Genomic DNA, 20,762 nt, shown 5'->3' with positions numbered 1-20,762 from the left:
TTAATAAATTATAATTACGGCAATACGCCAATAACTAAAAGTATACCATCATCCCAAGGCATTGGTGTAAATACTATTGAGCTGACACTTCCAAGAATACAAATCTAAAATTTATCTTTATCAACGTATTTATCATTCAGCATGCATATCAATAGGATAAACATACCCGTCCACGTGCCACACATGATTCGGACCCATTGTTCGGTATATTCTTCGATTTATACGACGCCTTCTTCGAATATCCACCCCAATGGGATCAAGTTCTCTCATTATCTTCATGACTGTATCCCTATTACAACGATCAATATAAATGTTATTTGTCTTAACTTGAACGAAGAATGCATGTCTCAGTCTTATACTGATCAATAATAAGTATACTTATACTGGGCCTGTATTTGGTGAAGTTAAGATGTCAAAAAGTTTACTACAATTTATTTGCCACTATTTTGCGGTAAATACATATCTTTTTCTTGTTTACTCAATAATGTAAAACAGAACACCATAACCAAACTTATATACCACATCTGTATTATGTAGTTAGGTAATTCTGTTTTTAAGGAACAGCGCTTGCATTCCCTCTCTATCTTTATGTTTATAGTTACCTTGGGATGTTTACTTGTTTTTGTCGTAATATGCAGGTCATTTGCCTGTAACCGATAGTGCTTGGCAAATCAGGTAACAAAGCCTGAAAAAAATTAATTTTGATTTCCCCTTAAGTTTGAATACATGTCATCAGCACGTTTCTATTTGTGATAATATAAAAATAAACAATGAATTATTCTTCCTAAAATTGTCACACAAAAAAACTCATGTGCTTAATATTTAATTGCTATCATAGCTTCGTACATACAGATTATATTATACAGAAGTACTTATAACAAAATCAATATTGTATTACAATGACTTGGTCTTCTCCAGGTTTTTCTTTAGAATTATACCTGCCAAAAGTATGATATGCAGTAGACCTACTTGAATAATGTTCTTCACTTCAATAACAGTGTGAGCAGTGTTTCCCTTTCGACTTTGCGTTCCTGTACGTCGGAGTCTTTTTCTAATTGCATCAGGACTAGAACAACATTTTCAAAGTCATTTCATTATCAAAACGAACTTTATAATATAAAGACGATATTAATCTACACTTAATAATTCTTGATATTTGGAATCAGTTCTCTAATTCAATTTTCATAAATTTACATAGGCGTACCAAACATTTACAAAAGTATCAAGTATTCATACAACTTGTCACATTTACATATCAACCTCGCCTGTCATGATTTGTTGTTTTGTCCAATGTAAGACCCAATTTCCTGTTACAGCAGGGTGTGTTTTATTATTTTTACCGTGTATGAAATGTTTATCTGACCGTTATAACTTCGTATTCGGTATATATAATGCATCGGTGCATTCACTACAGCTAACTTTCGACACTGAAATTAGGTACCTAACTTTCACGGTATAAATAACAATTTCCTTATACTGGTATGTTTTATTAAGATTTGCTAATCAACAAGTATGAAGTAATTGAGATATTTTTCAAGCTTACCCGAGTTGTAAATTTGTCTCCTTGGCTAATAGCAAGGATATTTCCTTGTATGTCATGTTTTGACGGGCATATTTTAGCATCAGCTCCATAACTGCAAATCAAAAAATTAAATCACACGAGAATTTGATGTAATACTTATGGTCTATAAACACATTTCATATAAGCAGTATTCACCTACCTTCTTCCATTACGCCGGCTGGATAATCTGGCTTTAACGGCATACTTTAAATTCGCGCCGATTGGGTCTGGCTTTTATAACCTTATCAGGCAAAGTCAGCATACGGCCGCATGGTAATCAATCAAGAATAAAAGGAATGTTAATTGATATTTGGAAGTAGTAGATAAATTTGTACATAAAATATGTACGTACAAATTTCGTGTCAAAAATGTGTTACTAGTAACAGGTTTTTGACACAGGATTTGTACGTACACTTTTTGTGTACAAATTTATCTACTACTATAGCAGTAGATAAATTTGACACACAATATGTACGTACATTTTTCGTTGACAAAAACGTACTACTAGTAACACTATTTTGCCCGTCCGATATCGGCCATCGTAGAAACATGAATGAAAGTTTTCATCACATCAATGGATAATGTCACACTTTTTAAATAGCTACCATTCACAAATGCTGTTGCTCTCTGTTTTTGTCTTAGAGTTGGTTTGCAGGGTAAATATGTCGCCGAAAAGTCATCGGGTATATCGCCTAGATTAGCAATCGCCATCTTGTTTACCTTAGAAATGTCGGAGCATACGGGAGTTATCTCCCTTGAATTGTTAGGGGCGTGGCTTAATATCGGCTGGCGATCGGCCAAATTCCAGCTTCGTGTTAGTTCCCTTTAGCTCAGTCGGTAAAGCAGCTGTCCAGTAAAACCGGGGGTCGTGGTTCGATCCCGGTGGAGGCACATTACTTGCTTTTCTGTTACATCGGTTGACCACTCCAAGTGCAAGCTATATGAATATGAGAGGCTTCGTTGGGGATAAAACCCAGGTTAATGTGTGTTCGGGGCGAATGCGTTTGAAAAGTTAGGAATAGTGTTGTGCCGGTTTAAATTGTAAATAGTGTACATATTGATGCGGTCGCCTTGCTTCTAGTGGGAGTAATTTCCCTTTAGCTCAGTCGGCTTTCCTGTTATTGCGTGGACCCTGCAGTAACAATATCAGATGCAAGATTCTGGATGCTATGGGTTGTTTGCGCATGTGACATTCATGTGAATGGTTTACGTACTTGCTTGCTTGACCGCCTGACAGCCCAGTCGCTATCATCAGCAGCATTACGTTACAGTGTGGCTGTGATTACTAATTGATGTTACTGTATAGAAACGTTATCTTTTAATTGGCGAGGGGACCGCTGGTTAGGCATATGGTTTACGCATATTCATGTGACGCTTGCCTGCGTTAGTCACTATCATCAGCAGCCACAAACCCTGTTATTATCTTTTAATAATGGAGACTGCTGACTGTTTACCTACGAGATACCGCGCCGGTCAATGATTAATTTGAGTCTGCTCGGTTCTCCTCGGGCTTCAATAGTGTCTATTGTTATCCAGCTAGAAGTCGTTATCAATTACGTTCGGTTGCTCTCGGGACTTAACAGCGCATCATAACGTTAGCGGTTTACGCAACCCACTCTCCAGCATCCTGTCCTGACTCCTCGTGGTCGATCGTCTCCTGAGAACGTCTGCTGACAGACAGGTGATATCAAGTGCAAGGTGAGTTGATTTAACGTGACACAATTAACAAATATGTTTAAATTTTCCATTTATGTTATTTGAATCAATTTTTCATGGTGCTGATTTGTACGTTTTCAAGTAAACTTACGCTAAAAGCATTTAAACAATAGCTTCCAAGTTCCAGGTGCGATGTTTGTAGGCCTAGCTGTTAAGATGATATGCATCTTAATACTAAGCATTATTTAATAAGTTAACTAAGATCAGTCAGTTAATCATGTAAATTATATATTGTTATGGATTCATCTTCTGATTTCCTAACAATCGTAGCTGAAATAGAAATTAAATGACTAATACATGATATTCATACATTTCAGCTTTCACCAGCTACAACAAAGTCAGTAGACGGAAATATGGTGGCCTTTCAAGGAATGGTCCTCAAGGACAAGGATGACAAAACAACTGTGGCAATATGGGAAGACTTGGTAAACACCATAGAAAAGGGGCACATTTTGCAGTTAACCAAGTGTAAAGTTCGACTGTTTAATGACGAGAAGCGCCTGACTACTACTCGGGGATCACTTTGTGAGGTAAAGAATACAAACGCTTTGGGTAAACTTTACAATATGTCCTTTTTTCAACTGGTATGAAATATATTTATTCTGTTTATGTACTTGCAGATATTAATACATAAATTGTCCTGTCTATAAAATTAAATAACCATCAGTTGCGCCATAAATTAATTGATATAAATACCAATAATGATGGACGATAACATATAAAACACACAAAGCATGCATTAATGTAATGTTATCCTTTTCACCACAGAAATACAGCCATGATGGAACCCTGCAGAATATCTCATCCGAAGATGACGATGATGATGAGAATCTGAGCAGTTCTGGTGACAAATTGCAAAACGGATCCCTCTGTGCTGTGTACGATGTTGATCCTTATCTTTCTTGCCCCTACCCAGGATGCAACAACAAGAAACTATCCACAGTAAAATGTGATGACCAATACAAAATGTTCTGTTGCTCATGCAAAGTTACATACACAGCCAGTAGCTGCAATCATTATTTACGAGTAACCATGCTGTTTGAATCAGTCCAAGGAGCATCATCTTTCCCAACTGAAACGAAAGTCACATTATTCAAACCTGAACTGGACAAGATTCTGATTGCCAATGGCATTACAACCGAACCAAATTATGAAAATAAAGTGTTGATAGAAACAATTGTTAACATTTTACTAAAGGAAATTCGCTGCACCATTATGAACAACACGGTCAAAAACATTGTGTGCAAAAGGGTCATTTCCGAATGAATCCCAACTAGTTTGGAGATTCATGCATAATCACATATTCAAAATGCAAATTCTTTCCTTCTGGGCATTTGATTTAGTGTTGAAGTTAATTCTTCATTAGGTGCCTTAGTTTTGTACTTGATGCTCAGTATTATACATTTAATATTGTTGAAGTTTTCAATTCAGTAGTAGTCTCTTATTCACTTTATACACATTTGTAGGAATTGTAAAACAAAATCAGCTTAAGTGTCATAAATTATACTACCTTTGATAACTCTACTAAAGAAAGACTATAAAATTCATCCTTGGTCTGTGTAGAAATCGCAAGGAGTAACTAAGCGATGATACAATTTTAATCTGAAACCAAGGATGTGGAAAACCTATAATTTTCTGCATCAAGTCTTTTACAGTCTACTGGCAGACTGAACATTTAATTGTATTTTTACAATATAGCCCAATGCAATTGCTTTATTTTTAACGTTGGAAGTAGTGATTGGCTTAACTGGCAAATACATTCATTCTATAACATATAGTTTTGTTAGAATGATGACATTACATGTTCTGAATGTCACTTACATCAAATCATTTCATACAGCACTGGTAAAACTGGGTAAGAAAACTAAATTAGCTTTATTATACATCTGTAAAAGGATCGGCTTTTCACCTCAAACCGACACCTTTAAAATATTTATACCCAGGTTCGGTGATCTTGGGTCCGTCAGGGTCTTACTTTCTGAGCCATAATTTGTACGTGAAGTCTGGCAAATAAACACAAACTCAAGATATATCAAGTTCAGGTAGTTTTATTATACAACACTAGTAATGTGTAAAACACACTGACATATAGACAAATTATACCACTCTGTCATACACTCCAACACACATACTCTGACGTGACAGTAGTGTCTAGTGAACTCTCGGCCACATGGTCCTAGTTCTAGAAAATACTAACGGCTACACGGCCATACTCCTATATGATAGACGACGGTATAAAAACCTACAAACAATTCAGAGTCGAAATAAACTGACGACTACATGACTGACATGAAACCTACCCCTAATGACTGTGACTGGTAAGCTATTCTTTTCCCTATACCCTAACATAATTATATCTAGCAATACCCTACATAATCTACCTACAGCTATTCCTATCAGGGAAAGAGAGCCAAACCAGTCTTGTCAAGACTTTAATTCTGACTACGTGAGTCGGGGAGAGCTGAGCCAGGCAGTCCTATAAAGACTTTCCATCTGACTACGTGAGTCGGGGAGAGCTGAGCCAGGCAGTCCTATACAGACTTTCCATCTGACTACGTGAGTCGGGGAGAGCTGAGCCAGGCAGTCCTATAAAGACTTTCCATCTGACTACGTGAGTCGGGGAGAGCTGAGCCAGGCAGTCCTATAAAGACTTTCCATCTGACTATGAGTCCTATGTTTCAGCTGACACCTATATCCTGTTTCTCTACCTGGGGGATCGAATTGTGCCGCTAACACATCTCTTAATTTCCCATAATCCCCTACCTGAGCCAGGGTCAGAGTGCTAAGAACTTTTTGAGCGGGTCCCCTTAGACTCATGGCTAATTGTTGTGCTTTTTCATAGTTTCCCCACTGATTCCACAAGGCCACTTGCTCAAAGTGTAGAATGTAGTCACTAAAGTCACCAGATCCATCAAACTGTTGGGGGTCTTTCTGTTTCCTATGTACTCTTGGTAAACCATCAGAATTCCCATGATCCATATACAAGGAAGAACCCGTACTAGTATCCTGAGGGGGTCTTGGAGTGCTTACGGGGGTACTAGCATATGGAGGGACGGAGTGTGTGTTAAGACCGTCTCCTCTATTTCACTGGGTCCTGTGTTCGACATACTTCCGGTATACATCAGGATTTTCCCGGAAATACCAAGTTTATTTATAAAACTGCCACTCACTCCAAGTAAACACACACAAATAAAGTCTATTTGCCATTGCTTCACTTCAGTTTTACAAATCTTATCGCACCAACATTTCAAAAATGCCCAAAACGGGTTACCAAGATCCTGGTCAGTACGGCACCAATGTAAAAGGAGTGGAAAAATGCACGGCAAGACCGGGGTTCGAACCCAGGACCTCCGAACACTAGCCGGATGCTCTACCGATTGAGCTACCTGGTCGCCGATGATCGACCCGGTCCAGTTCCGCTACACATCAATGATTTCGGAAAATGTATAATATCTTTTAAGAAGATATAAAGCCAGATTCGAACATCTATCAAACTTGAACATCATGCTATCAATAAAGCTACTTACATGTATGAAATAACCAATAAACATGTATCTTTTGTATTCAGACAGTGTTATTTATATATTCCTTCATCTAACAACACTCAGTAAAGAATTATTTTGTACATCATAACAAATTCACTATGAAGCAAGCAAAAGTTGCCAGTCCACGTATTGTTGTCCTTTTTTGAAGGACAGCAACTTGTATATATATCAGGAAAGTCTTGCTGTATCGGCTGCATCGTTTTACATCAGGACAAACAATAAGTATTTCAGTCGATATATGTATAGATATAATACATAGTTTCAGTTACATGGTATTTACATGTTTAGATTTTTTTTGGGGGGGGGGGGGGGGGTAGAGGGGGTATAATCCAGTCTATATGTATTGGGATTAGGACCTACTTTTGGCCTTGTTTGTAACATAATTGGCAGACGCGTTGTGTCATTCTTTTAAATGAACACCCCCCCCCCCCCCCCCCAAACAAAAACAAAAAAAGCAAAAACAAAAAACAACAACAACAAAAAACAACAAAACAAATCTGAAATTGTGGTAGTCTATATACAATGTATGTTCAAAGACTGTAATTTATAGCTGCGCTCTTTGCCTTCATTCATATTAATTATGATATTTAATAATATTATGTTCAACAACAACGTACGTAAACATCACTGCAACACGGGTTAACAGATATCTAAAGTCTATCAAATAATGTATTGTTACCTCCCTTACATCATGTTTATAAAAAAGGGAAGTGAGCGTTTTAGACACACCGATTAAACTATATTTAGAAACGCAGTAATGAGAATTGATGTTGTAGGACAGCTCCCTTCTAAGATACGGTAACGAGAGGAGCATCATAAGGGTTGGGTGTCACCATGTATGTCAGATTCCACGTGACTACATACGCCCGTAATGTAAGTTGAAAAAACTATATATCTATAACGGTACATATGGCTATTATACCTAGAGTAACAGTTAGATGCCTATGTCTACGTGGTCCGTGGTGCAGTGAGTTAAGTGAACTGGTCCGATCCCCCTCCATGCCACAAGTTGTACTGTACACGTGCGAGTTTTATCAATCTATCTATACAAAGATGTACAGAGACATCATATGTCTCCGATATCTATGAATGAATCATTACTCCCACGTGTGACAGCTGTCATTGGAGGGGTGTCGGTGACGGACCACAAAATACCGGTAATACGCTGTACGCATCCGTCCGTCAACGTCATCTTATCCACTGATCAGAATTTAACCATATTTGGCAGGGAACGTCACCCAGGTGCCTGGGATTTAACTTTTTACAAATGATGGAAGGCTATATCTTTGAAGCAGTTGAGATTCCTACCCCATAACCATATATAGTATCAATAGACGTCAATAAATACATGTATAAACAAATTAAACATTAACATTATTTTGACTTTTGCTCAAATCAACCAGGCGAGAGATATTGTGTAACTGATTAAGAGATGCTACTGACATCAAAGAAGAACTACTCTTGATATTATGAATACTTGGTTTATTATATTTGGGGGAACAATGAAAAAAATATGTCTATTCTAGCTCTAGGTTTATTATAACTCCTTGAATGTGTGTTGCTGATAGATAGCCATGTAATGTATACAGATATGTAATGTATACAGACGTGTAATGTATACAGACATGTAATGTATACAGATATGTAATATGTACAGACATGTAATGTGTACAGACATGTAATATGTACAGACATGACATATATACAGACATGTAATGTATACAGACATGTAATGTATACAGACATGTAATATGTACAGATATGTAATGTGTACAGATATGTAATGTGTACAGATATGTAATATGTACCAGACATGTAATGTGTACAGACATGTAATTTGTACAGACATGTAATGTGTACAAACATGTAATGTGTACAGACATGTAATATATACCGAGATGTAATGTGTACAGACATGTAATGTGTACAGACATGTAATATATACAGACATGTAATGTATACAGACATGTAATGTGTACAGACATGTAATGTATACAGACATGTAATATATACAGACATGTTAATATGTGTACAGACATGTAATATATACAGACATGTAATGTATACAGACATGTAATATATACAGACATGTTATGTGTACAGACATGTAATGTGTACAGACATATAATGTATACAGACATGTAATGTGTACAGACATGTAATGTGAACAGACATATAATGTATACAGACATGTAATGTGTACAGACGTGTAATGTGTACAGACATGTAATGTATACATACATGTAATGTGTACAGACATGTAATGTGTACAGACATGTAATGTATACATACATGTAATGTGTACAGACGTGTAATGTGTACAGACATGTAATGTATACATACATGTAATGTGTACAGACATGTAATGTGTACAGACATGTAATGTATACATACATGTAATGTGTACAGACATGTAATGTATACAGACATGTAATATATACAGACATGTTAATATGTGTACAGACATGTAATATATACAGACATGTAATGTATACAGACATGTAATATATACAGACATGTTATGTGTACAGACATGTAATATGTACAGACATGTAATGTATACATACATGTAATGTGTACAGACATGTAATGTGTACAGACATATAATGTATACAGACATGTAATGTTTACAGACATGTAATGTGAACAGACATATAATGTATACAGACATGTAATGTGTACAGACGTGTAATGTGTACAGACATGTAATGTATACATACATGTAATGTGTACAGACATGTAATGTGTACAGACATGTAATGTATACATACATGTAATGTGTACAGACGTGTAATGTGTACAGACATGTAATGTATACATACATGTAATGTGTACAGACATGTAATGTGTACAGACATGTAATGTATACATACATGTAATGTGTACAGACGTGTAATGTGTACAGACATGTAATGTATACATACATGTAATGTGTACAGACATGTAATGTGTACAGACGTGTAATGTGTACAGACATGTAATGTGTACAGATATGTAATATGTACCAGACATGTAATGTGTACAGACATGTAATGTGTACAGACGTGTAATGTGTAGACATGTAATGTGTACAGACATGTAATGTATACATACATGTAATGTGTACAGACATGTGATGTGTACAGACATGTAATGTATACAGACATGTAATGTGTTCAGACGTGTAATGTATACAGACATGTAATGTATACAGACATGTAATGTGTAGACATGTAATGTGTACAGACATGTAATGTATACATACATGTAATGTGTACAGACATGTAATGTGTACAGACGTGTAATGTATACATACATGTAATGTGTACAGACATGTAATATGTACCAGACATGTAATGTATACAGACATGTAATGTATACAGACATGTAATGTGTAGACATGTAATGTGTACAGACATGTAATGTATACATACATGTAATGTGTAGACATGTTATGTATACAGACATGTAATGTGTACAGACATGTAATGTGTACAGACATGTAATATATACAGACATGTAATGTGTACAGACATGTAATGTGTACAGATATGTAATGTATACAGACATGTAATGTATACAGACATGTAATGTGTACAGACATGTAATGTATACAGACATGTAATATATACAGACATTTAATGTATACAGACATGTAATGTGTACAGACATGTAATGTATACAGACATGTAATGTGTACAGACATGTAATGTGTACAGACATGTAATGTATACAGACATGTAATGTATACAGACATGTAATGTGTACAGACATGTAATGTATACAGACATGTAATGTGTACAGACATGTAATGTGTACAGACATGTAATGTATACAGACATGTAATGTATACAGACATGAAATGTGAACAGACATGTAATGTATACAGACATGTAATATGTACAGACATGACATATATACAGACATGTAATGTATACAGACATGTAATGTATACAGAGATGTAATGTATACAGACATGTAATGTATACAGACATGTAATGTGTACAGACATGTAATGTACACACATGTAATGTGTACAGACATGTAATGTATACAGACATGTAATGTATACAGACATGAAATGTGAACAGACATGTAATGTATACAGACATGTAATATGTACAGACATGACATATATACAGACATGTAATGTATACAGACATGTAATGTATAGACATGTAATGTGTACAGACATGTAATGTGTACAGACATATAATGTATACAGACATGTAATGTGTACAGACATTTTATATGTACAGACATGTAATGTATACAGGCATGTAATGTGTACAGACATGTAATGTGTACAGACGTGTAATGTGTACAGACGTGTAATGTGTACAGACATGTGATGTGTACAGACATGTAATGTGTACAGACATGTAATGTGTACAGACGTGTAATGTATACAGACATGTAATGTATACAGACATGTAATGTATACAGACATGTGATGTATACAGACATGTATTGTGTACAGACATGTAATGTATACAGACATGTAATGTGTACAGACGTGTAATGTATACAGACATGTAATGTATACAAACATGTAATGTATACAGACATATAATGTATACAGACATGTAATGTGTACAGACATGTAATGTGTACAGACGTGCAATGTGTACAGACGTGTAATGTGTACAGACATGTAATATATACAGACATTTTATATGTACAGACATGTTATGTGTACAGACGTGTAATGTATACAGACATGTAATGTGTACAGACATACAGACATGTAATGTGTACAGACATGTAATGTGTACAGACATATAATGTGTACAGACATATAATGTGTACATACATATAATGTGTACAGACATATAATGTGTACAGACATGTAATGTGTACAGACATGTAATGTATACAGACATGTAATGTGTACAGACATGTAATGTGTACAGACATGTAATGTGTACGGACATGTAATGTATACAGAGATGTAATGTATACAGACATGTTATATATACAGACATGTAATATATACAGACATTTTATATGTACAGACATGTAATGTGAATTTCTCATTCAGATTATGCCTTTCGAAAACAGTTGATGTCAGACAAATAATCATTTATAGTGTATCATACAAATGGATGTGTTTCTTTTGTCGTTTCAGGAAAAGTACCTATGGCATCAAGCATTCGACAAGTGACCTTCGTTTTCCTGCTCTGCATGTCTGTCATGGTTTTCACTTTTGTTTACCTTACAAAGGAGCCCGTCCTGAAGAATTTCATGATTCAAAAACAGTCATATCAATATCAATCATTTTTAGGAAATAGTATTACACCGTGTTTTAGGAGCAGCCTCCTATCTGGACACAGCGATTCAACTTCAATAGTCACAGAAATTAAAGAGAAAAGACAGAATACTGGAAAAGACGGACCTGAAAGAATTGATCAAATTCATCTTAGAAAATCGGGAAAAGGTAATGATAAAACGGTTTCAAAGGAAACCGTCGTCAGCAATCCTAGGTATGTCATTGGTAAGGAAGATCAACACTTTCAAGAAAAGCTTACTTCATCCCCAGGTACACGGATGACGAATCATTTCGGACAAGAAACAGATACCAATCGATTTCTTTTTCCTAAATATCTAGGAAGATTGGGCAATATCATGTTTATATACGCATCATGTTATAGTCTTGCTCTCGACAACAATCTAAGTCTCTTTTTATCAAAAACCGACAAAATATACCAACCATTTGCCAATATACCGGTCGCCACATCACCTAATGTAACACTTTGTAGGAGGGAAATAGTATCCTTTAACCAAACACGGCCAAGATATTTTGAACAGTTTCGCTTATCTGAAGCAAACGCGTCGTGTTTGCGAATAGAAGGTTTTCTTCAGTCATGGAAGTATTTTAAAGATCATTTCGACGATATCAGATATCAATTCACCTGGAGAACGTCCATTAGAGAAAAGGCTATACATAAAATAGAAAGACTAAAAAATGCAAACATGGCCTAATTTACCTTCCTCTAAAATTACAACTGTAGGTATCCACGTCCGTCGGGGTGATTACGTCACGGAAAAACGACCGATGGCGGATCGTGAATACTTTGAATATGCAAAGAGATATTTTCTGAAGACATTTTCAAAAGTTCTTTTTATTGTAACAACATCGCCCAACGAAAGAGACCGGATGTGGTGCATAAACAACATACAAAACGGAAGTGGCGTTACAGTATTATCAAGTTCCAAAGATTCATTTGTTGACATGGCTTTGCTTTCATTGACGGATCACGTGATCATTTCGACTGGTACGTTTGGCTGGTGGGCGGGGTTTTTGAACAAAGGGCACGTATTTTATTTTGATTGGATCCCATTGAATCACAGTCGTTTTAACCGAAAAGATTACATTTTACCCCACTGGATTGGAATAAAAGCTATAAACATTGATGAAAACAATACGACTGTTTACCGAACTGTTACGTCATAATGAGGCGATTGAGTAAATGCATTTTTCAAGGGGTTTAGTACATTTAAGCATTGAACTGTTACCAAATGGTAGTATACAGTCGATATGAATACAATTTGGGTGACAGATAAATAGAATGTCGCCCTTTAGCGCAGATTAGAATCCTTCAAACACTTTTTTGACTCGGAATAATATTACAATCTAGTAGAGAAAACAGATATCCGGAAATCTTTTTATATATATTACTGGTAAAATATAATTAGTATTGAAGAAAATAATAACAAACATAATGATGTGTAAGTGTGTTTTTGATAGTGTATGGCGAATGAGTCTCCTCCTGCGTGTGGACAATTTTTTTGTAAAATGTTGTCTTTTTTTGAAAAAAAAATTTTGAACCTAAAAAAAAAAAAAAATAATTGACAAAATGCAAGCAAGAATGTGCTCCGAAGTTTAAGTCATCATTCTATCATTGATGTGAGACGACAATGGATGTCATAGTCACAACAATACCCTAACGAGAACATGGTGAGGCATAAGCCATACATGTATGAAAAGATAATAAAATGTTTTTGTTAAAAAAAAAAAAAAAAAAAAAACGATTTCAAAGATATTTCGTTCGAAACAGATTCAAGTCTAACCAGTCGCATCTTAGCAGACGATTTTCAACTTCACAGGGGGCTTGATTTTGTAAGGTAGGCCTTTAACATCAGTGAATAACCACAAAACTAAAATCCAATATACATACACAACCGGAAAACATGTCGATGCTCCCGATTTTTCACAAGATTTTTATTTTATTATTTTTTATAAATACTAGACTTTTAATGTTATCGTGTCTTACATTTCTGAAAATTCGGAAACGAGCCCCTGTGAGTGTGACGACATTGGCAATTTGATAATTCTTAGATCAAGAACGGCGCTTATAGTTATTTTGTGTTGACTACATTTTGTTTTAATTATACAATATTACTCTCATAACTTGTGAAGTTGCTTATTTTTTGTGTTGTGGATAATAAATGCTAGCATTCGAAATCTCTCCAGGCCGAAAGTAACTGGCGGCCATTGTTTTGACCAGCAACACCTGGGGCTGTATTCCTACTCTGACCGAATCACTGTAAATTGTAGTATACAGTATCATGAATACAATTTTGTTTACTAACGATATATAGGCAAATGCAACACAGAATGTAAATATAGCTACATAGCCTGTGATTAAACGTTTCTGAATATCTTTATTTGCGAAAGTCTACCTCGCAAGATCTGACGTCTGGCGATAATAAAAACGTATCGGTACCATTAAAGAGAAGAGTTGGGGTTATTTCTAGATCACTGATATGGATTCGAAGAATCTATTTCTTCTCGGTTACAAATCAAATATCCGGTATTCATAATAAATAGTTAGTCGAGTCCAGCTCATTTGACCACTGTCTTTAATTAAACGAGGTATTTATATGAAAAAGTATCATGACTCTGAGCTGTTTAAAGACTTTTACAATTCCATGAATGATAGACTGATAATTGATCACTGATGCTTGAATGATAATGTCAGAAAGCTCGAAAAAGGAGACAGTTCATATTTGATAGAAGTCAGTAATATATTTGTAGCGGAACTGGACTGGGTCGAACATCGGCGACCAGGTAGCTCAATTGGTAGAGCGTCCGGCTAGTGTTCGGAGGTCCTGGGTTTGAACCCCTGTCTGGCCGTGCATTTTCCTTCTCCTATTACATCTGGCGCCCAACTAAATACCAACGGAGGTGGTATAGGGTCTCGTGTTTGTCTTCGGGGTCAAAGACTTTGTTGAAGGAGGGAGAAATGTAGCGGAACTTGACTGGGTCGATCGTCGGCGACCAAGTAGCTCAATTGGTAGAGCACCCGGCTAGTGTTCGGAGGTCCCGGCTTCGTATCCCGATCTGGCCGTGCATTTTCCCTCTCCTATTACAAAATAATATTCTCAAGAGGATGAATGAATACATCTTGCCATTTCAGCTCCAGGTGACGCGTATTGCGTTGGTATTACTGATTCCAAAGGGGAGATTTGTTTTTTTAACGTCCTATTAACAGCCAGGGTCATTTAAGGACGTGCCAGGTTTTGGAGGTGGAGGAAAGCCGGAGTACCCGGACAAAAACCACCGGCCTACGGTCAGTACCTGGCAACTGCCCCACGTAGGTTTCGAACTGGCAACCCAGAGGTGGAGGGCTAGTGTTAAAGTGTCGGGACACCTTAACCACTCGGCCACCGCGGCCCCTGCCAAAGGGGAGATACCTCTCGCAAATGGCAAATATTGGTAACCAGTAAATGGATTTTTTTTATCCCTGTTCCCCCTCATCAATGTCAAACTGTTGTCACTCTTCGGCCCGTTATCAATTAACAACCATAAAATACTGAAATTTGCTTTATTTAATCGCCTAAAAGGATATTTTAGTTTCTCACGATTTAATAGAGAGAACAACAAATCACGATTATATAATCAAATGATTAAATCATGAATACAAACCAGGGACAACACAACGGAAATGACTCAAAGATCGAGAGTAGATGTGTTTCCAGCGAACAAAATGAATTATTTCTTGCCATATTTAGACATCCACGGGGGCATGTAACGATCTTTCTGGGAGAAGGGGCTTGCAATGATATTCCAATATCACTCGAATGACAATTACTACTGATAAAGTATTCGATAAAATAAACTTGTAGTAATAGTGAGGTTGGTATGTAGATGTGAGATTGATAATTCCTCCCTCCAATGTAGCAACCCCTTTTACCCAACAGCGTCCCTCATACATCACCAGTCTCTTTAAAAACTTAGTTACAAATGAAAAACTACAGTAAAACAATGTCTTCTGCTTTATTAACACATTTATTCTATTTTCATGGTTTCCTTGTAATATGACTAGAATAATGAAAATCAACAAAACTTTCTCATACGCTATACCGACACGTGGCTGCCTACCACTCCCCCATACTCTTGCACAATGTTCCAGGAATCGTTGATGCTGATACACACTTTGTAATGACAACACATACAATTGCTTTATCTAAACTAACATACAAACATATCAAAATATTTTCATTTTGTGATGCATTTTTCTATGTGTCGTTGTTAAACAAATTTGAAATTATGAGACCGTATACAGTAAAACACGGTTATATCGAATCCGAGAGGACCAACTGAATCAGTTCGTAATAGTGATAGGTCGCATTAAGTGTTTTAAGAATTCTATTGGTATTTTCTAAAAACAACTTCGCTATATGATATATCAAAATAAAAATAATAAACAAGCAAATACATATCAGAGGCGATGCAATTATTTTGTTTCCTCTTCACCTGCATGCACCATTCACAATACTCACGATCAACTGGTGTTTATTTTACAAACTCCGTTAAAACATTCTGACTGAACTTTTCGCCTGAGGCAGCATTGACCATATTCTCAATTATATACAAACCACTTAAAAATCTGACGTATCATTTAGAGACTCCAGAAAACGTGTAAATAATCACACGCCGTAGAATCACTGGTTACGGAATGCTTCTCTCCCTCTCTATTTACTACTCGTTTTCGCTATCTGAAACGTTCACAACGTCTTTTACAATATCTGCATTGGGCATCAATGCTGAAGAAATCGGCCATGAAGCCATTGCGAATCATACATGTACTATTTACACCTCGAGCGTACACTCTGAGAGTCTAAGTATGGATGAACAACTCAACATAAATATCGATAAAACAACATTTTTTATTCAGTAGTCATCGAAAACACAGCTCACTACAAAAGTGTAATTCAATAGCCGTACATTCGAAAAAGACTTTTCCCAGTAGTACTGGTTTTACATGGAAGCCTGTCCACTTTTTCTTTATTAGCTCTAGATCTACTGCTTTATCGGTGTTCTATTATTCATTTTCCACTATTCGCAGATCCAGATTGCTTTATTTTAGTTTACATATGTACCGTTATGGTTTTAGTTTTTAGAATTTTAGACTTAGTGTGAAACAATGAAAATAATAATAATATATCGTTGATGATAATTTTAATAATTTCTTTTCTATTATATTTAGAAAATAACATGTCAAATGATTCATCACGTTATGACTGTTGTGTACAAATGTGGATGTAATGATAGATTGTTTAGAATTAGAAGCATAACACATGAAATTTCCATAGCTTAATTATTTTCAGGTGGGACTGCGTATTCATTTGGCCGTATGAATGGGGAACTGAGTGACCTTCCTTGCGTCGAATTTATCATAAAGTATAATATTACAAGTTATAGCTGGTATGAGCCATGTGTAATATATAGTATTTTAAATCTATACAATAATATACATACAGATAAAAATCATCGTTTGCATTACTGCTGCACATTATATGTGCTCTTGTCCAGTCCACCTTTCAAAAATGAATTATCTTTGGAAAAAAATAACCCGAATCAGAACACTGTCAACACCCAAGGGGAAATGAAACACCACATATGTTGCTTTATTGAGAAGTCAACAACTGATCTACTTGCACAAACAATGATACCTGTAGTCTCCTGCTTTATCTCGCGTTTGCTCCAGTCTTCTTGATTCCCCTTGACAAACGACTTGAATCCTTGTACAGAGGTTTAGCTGTAGGAGAAAGAATAATTAGATTATTAGCTACCTAAAAAATTGTCTGAAATAATCAATGATCTGTTAGTTAGAAGTGTCGCATATTCTGTCACTGAACCAGTTTGCATTTGTCTTGAGGTTTTATTTTCTCTTTAGATGACTGATTGTAAAGCCTGTACAGGTTGATACAAAGACCAGTTCCCAAAAAGTTCACTAGTTCTGTGGCCCACTTGTTTTTGTTTTTTGTTTTTGTTTGTTTTTTGTTTTTTTTTTGTGGTATATACACAAAGACCAAACACGAAGCTGTGTTAGCGCTTTGGGTAAAATTAAAAACAGGTATTTCCTGGAATCAGTGTTCTTCTCTCTATGCTATTTCCAATAAACATTTCGATCATCGCCTCCCGCAACAACTCGGATACAGCATTCGACGAACTGAGGGGTCGTCTCAAAGATTTCTGTACGAAATAACTGTCGAGTCTTATGAAATAACAGCAACAGAGATCAATATACATGTACACATCATGACTTACCTATGCCTATGTCTCTATGTCTTTAGTTACAACACATCATGATTTGTCTATAGATTGTCAACTTGACATATTTGATAAAGCTATCAAACCTGTAGTTTATATGTGAATGGATGTTTTAGGTTTCTGTAATTATAACCTTATTGAACACGTTTGCACCTAAAAGATTGTATATATATTATTGATGTTAAAACGTCTTCACCAAATTTTATGATTTATCGAGAACTTGGACGGTTCCCACTAGATTGAAATGTTCAAGTTAGAACGATTGGATTTTGGGCTAAATTGACAAAAATAATCAGAATAACTTGATCAGCTAAATTTTTAGCCATATCATAACTGGTCTTGGTTAAATATGTGAAAAATATTTTTGAAGAATGAATATTTATTAGATATATTTAACAGTCAAGAGACTTCAAGTAAATATTGGCTTAAGTGCACAATATTTTATAATCTTAAGCAATCTTTTTAGCCAACTGAAGAGATAAAATATTTGTCTCTCGAAAAGAATCAATTATAGAATTTACAAGACTGAACTTTCTTTAGAGAATTATTAGCTAGAACTCTCACCAAAATTAGCCAAAGCTTATTGTAAATTAAGAACAGGTAATACACAATTACCAATCGAAAGTGGAAATAGTCTAACTTACCACTTAAAAATAGAATCTGCACTTAATGTAATTTAGGAGATATAGGCGACCAATTTCATTATTTATTTAACTGTGATCAGCCACTTGTACTCAATGTCAGAACTTCTTTTATTGGCTAAATTTATTATTGATATAAATGAGATAATTAATTACAATACTGATGTCTATCCTGTTTTACAATGATTCATTGTTATCCATTTGATTGTATTCATATTCTCAACACTATGCTGTTTACGAGAATATACAATAGTCATTGCCATTGCAAAGCTAAGCATTATTACGACTACTCAAATAATTTCCCATAATCACATATCTACATATTTATCCAAAATAGTGCAGATTGTTAAAAATAGACAACAAGGTCAGGATGATTGACAACCATGGAAACTTACAATTTAACAATTTTACATCCCAAATTTACATATAAGCCCCACTTACATTTTAATGTTTCATTTCATTCATTATCGATAGCACATTATATACACCTTATGAGGTCAAAATATTTTGTGGATCCAACACTCAAAATAAAATTTATTCTGCAATAGTCACTTTTTTGTCTCAGAAGTTAACATTTTGCTTCGTATTGTCTAAGAATCTCTCAAATTTTATGATAGAAACATAATTGCACGGCAAGTTGTAGCTGGAGTGTGATCTTGCCGTTGGATATCATTGGATTTGATTACTAATTGTAAACTCTGGTGAGTGGTGAGTGTCACTTGAATGTGCTATAAAAGCAAGCTTAGTTGAACTTGTTAATTTTGGCAACACACCAGTGTTCTATATTTTGTATTACCAACCAGCGAGTCTAGCCATTTACGCCTGCTCTCAATCTCCCCCCCCCCCCCCCTCCCCCCATCCAACCCACCCACGCACCCCCTTGAGGACTTTCTGTTCTGAATACATGCAAGATGTGATCTAACAGTGTTATATATTTTTGTTTGGTTTGGTTTATTTTGTTTAACGTCCTATTAACAGCTAAGGTCATTACATATACTGGTATATATAGGTCTTTGACCGCCTTATTCCATTCGGGATCTACCCTGACTGTCCCAAACATATACTACTTTCATAACTTGCCAGCACTTCCAAATTATTGTATCAATTTACTCATGTCAATTACATGTAACAGGACGCAAGGGAGGAAATTGTACAGTATCTTGACCATTACTATAGAAAGAACATGTTATTTGATCTGATTTAATGACTACTTACCTTCTAAATGTATCCAACTTAAATGCACCTCTAATCAAGCCCTATTTATTGGGAGACCGACTCTACTTAACTTACAAAATCGCGAATCGTTCGTCGATGTCTCATCACAGATTTCATTTCATTTCAACATATTTTATTGTATAACATTTATACAAATGGATTAGACAGCAGGCTTGGCCTATATAAGTCTTCCCCAATACAAACAGAACAATAGTAGAATTAAACTAAAACAATTGAAAGTGAAAAAGTAAAGAAATATGTATATAAATTAAGTCAATGGAGATGAAATATCTATGGAGATGAAATTTTTTTTATGAATATATTGATTTTTATGGTCAAAGGGAGGTAATTATAAAAAGATCTAACAATTAGTGGAAAAGGGAGGTAATAAGGTTCTGGTATATCCTTTGTCAAATTATGATCATGTTACAGAGTTATAAAAAGATTTTGTTCTCAGTTAATAGCTATTGCTTAGATACAGGATTGGCACCCAGCCTTAAATCCAGCAGCACTATAGATGTTCAGGCATAAAATGTCTTACTCCT

General features: G+C 35.6%; 2 protein-coding genes and 1 long non-coding RNA gene across 3 annotated transcripts; 2 read left to right on the top strand and 1 right to left on the bottom strand.

The window, feature by feature from the left end:
• Positions 1 to 132: 132 nt before the first annotated feature.
• On the bottom strand, positions 133 to 1,949 carry LOC117336670. The gene is made up of 5 exons (XM_033897279.1): positions 1,722 to 1,949; positions 1,544 to 1,634; positions 970 to 1,066; positions 603 to 685; positions 133 to 289 (listed from the first exon to the last, which is right to left on the bottom strand). The coding sequence occupies exons 1-5, from the start codon at positions 1,762 to 1,764 to the stop codon at positions 133 to 135; spliced, it is 471 nt and encodes a 156-aa protein (XP_033753170.1). The 5' UTR covers positions 1,765 to 1,949.
• Positions 1,950 to 2,566: 617 nt separating this feature from the next.
• Positions 2,567 to 5,770, top strand: LOC117335727. Its single transcript, XM_033895903.1, has 3 exons — positions 2,567 to 3,259; positions 3,595 to 3,807; positions 4,046 to 5,770. Exons 2-3 carry the CDS (start codon positions 3,631 to 3,633, stop codon positions 4,541 to 4,543), a joined length of 675 nt encoding a protein of 224 aa, XP_033751794.1. The 5' UTR covers positions 2,567 to 3,259; positions 3,595 to 3,630; the 3' UTR covers positions 4,544 to 5,770.
• Positions 5,771 to 7,579: 1,809 nt separating this feature from the next.
• Positions 7,580 to 14,535, top strand: LOC117336377. The gene is made up of 2 exons (XR_004534591.1): positions 7,580 to 7,695; positions 11,930 to 14,535. It is a non-coding gene; the product is annotated as an uncharacterized LOC117336377 (long non-coding RNA).
• The last annotated feature ends 6,227 nt before the right edge of the window (positions 14,536 to 20,762 follow it).

Source organism: Pecten maximus, chromosome 10 (genome assembly GCF_902652985.1).
Source record: "Pecten maximus chromosome 10, xPecMax1.1, whole genome shotgun sequence".
Classification (NCBI taxonomy): domain Eukaryota; kingdom Metazoa; phylum Mollusca; class Bivalvia; order Pectinida; family Pectinidae; genus Pecten; species Pecten maximus.
This window is presented reverse-complemented; position numbering and strand designations above follow the sequence as displayed.

What these genes read in the sequence shown, in the direction of transcription:
- LOC117336670 (XM_033897279.1), bottom strand. Translation starts at nt 1,764, where the DNA reads ATGCCGTTAAAGCCAGATTATCCAGCCGGCGTAATGGAAGAAG. An exon ending in GAGACAAATTTACAACTCGG is followed by an intron (nt 1,067 to 1,543) that starts GTAAGCTTGAAA and finishes ATGTTGTTCTAG; the next exon opens with TCCTGATGCAATTAGAAAAA. An exon ending in AAACAAGTAAACATCCCAAG is followed by an intron (nt 290 to 602) that starts GTAACTATAAAC and finishes TCGTTGTAATAG; the next exon opens with GGATACAGTCATGAAGATAA.
- LOC117335727 (XM_033895903.1), top strand. Translation starts at nt 3,631, where the DNA reads ATGGTGGCCTTTCAAGGAATGGTCCTCAAGGACAAGGATGACAAAACA. An exon ending in CTCGGGGATCACTTTGTGAG is followed by an intron (nt 3,808 to 4,045) that starts GTAAAGAATACA and finishes TTTTCACCACAG; the next exon opens with AAATACAGCCATGATGGAAC.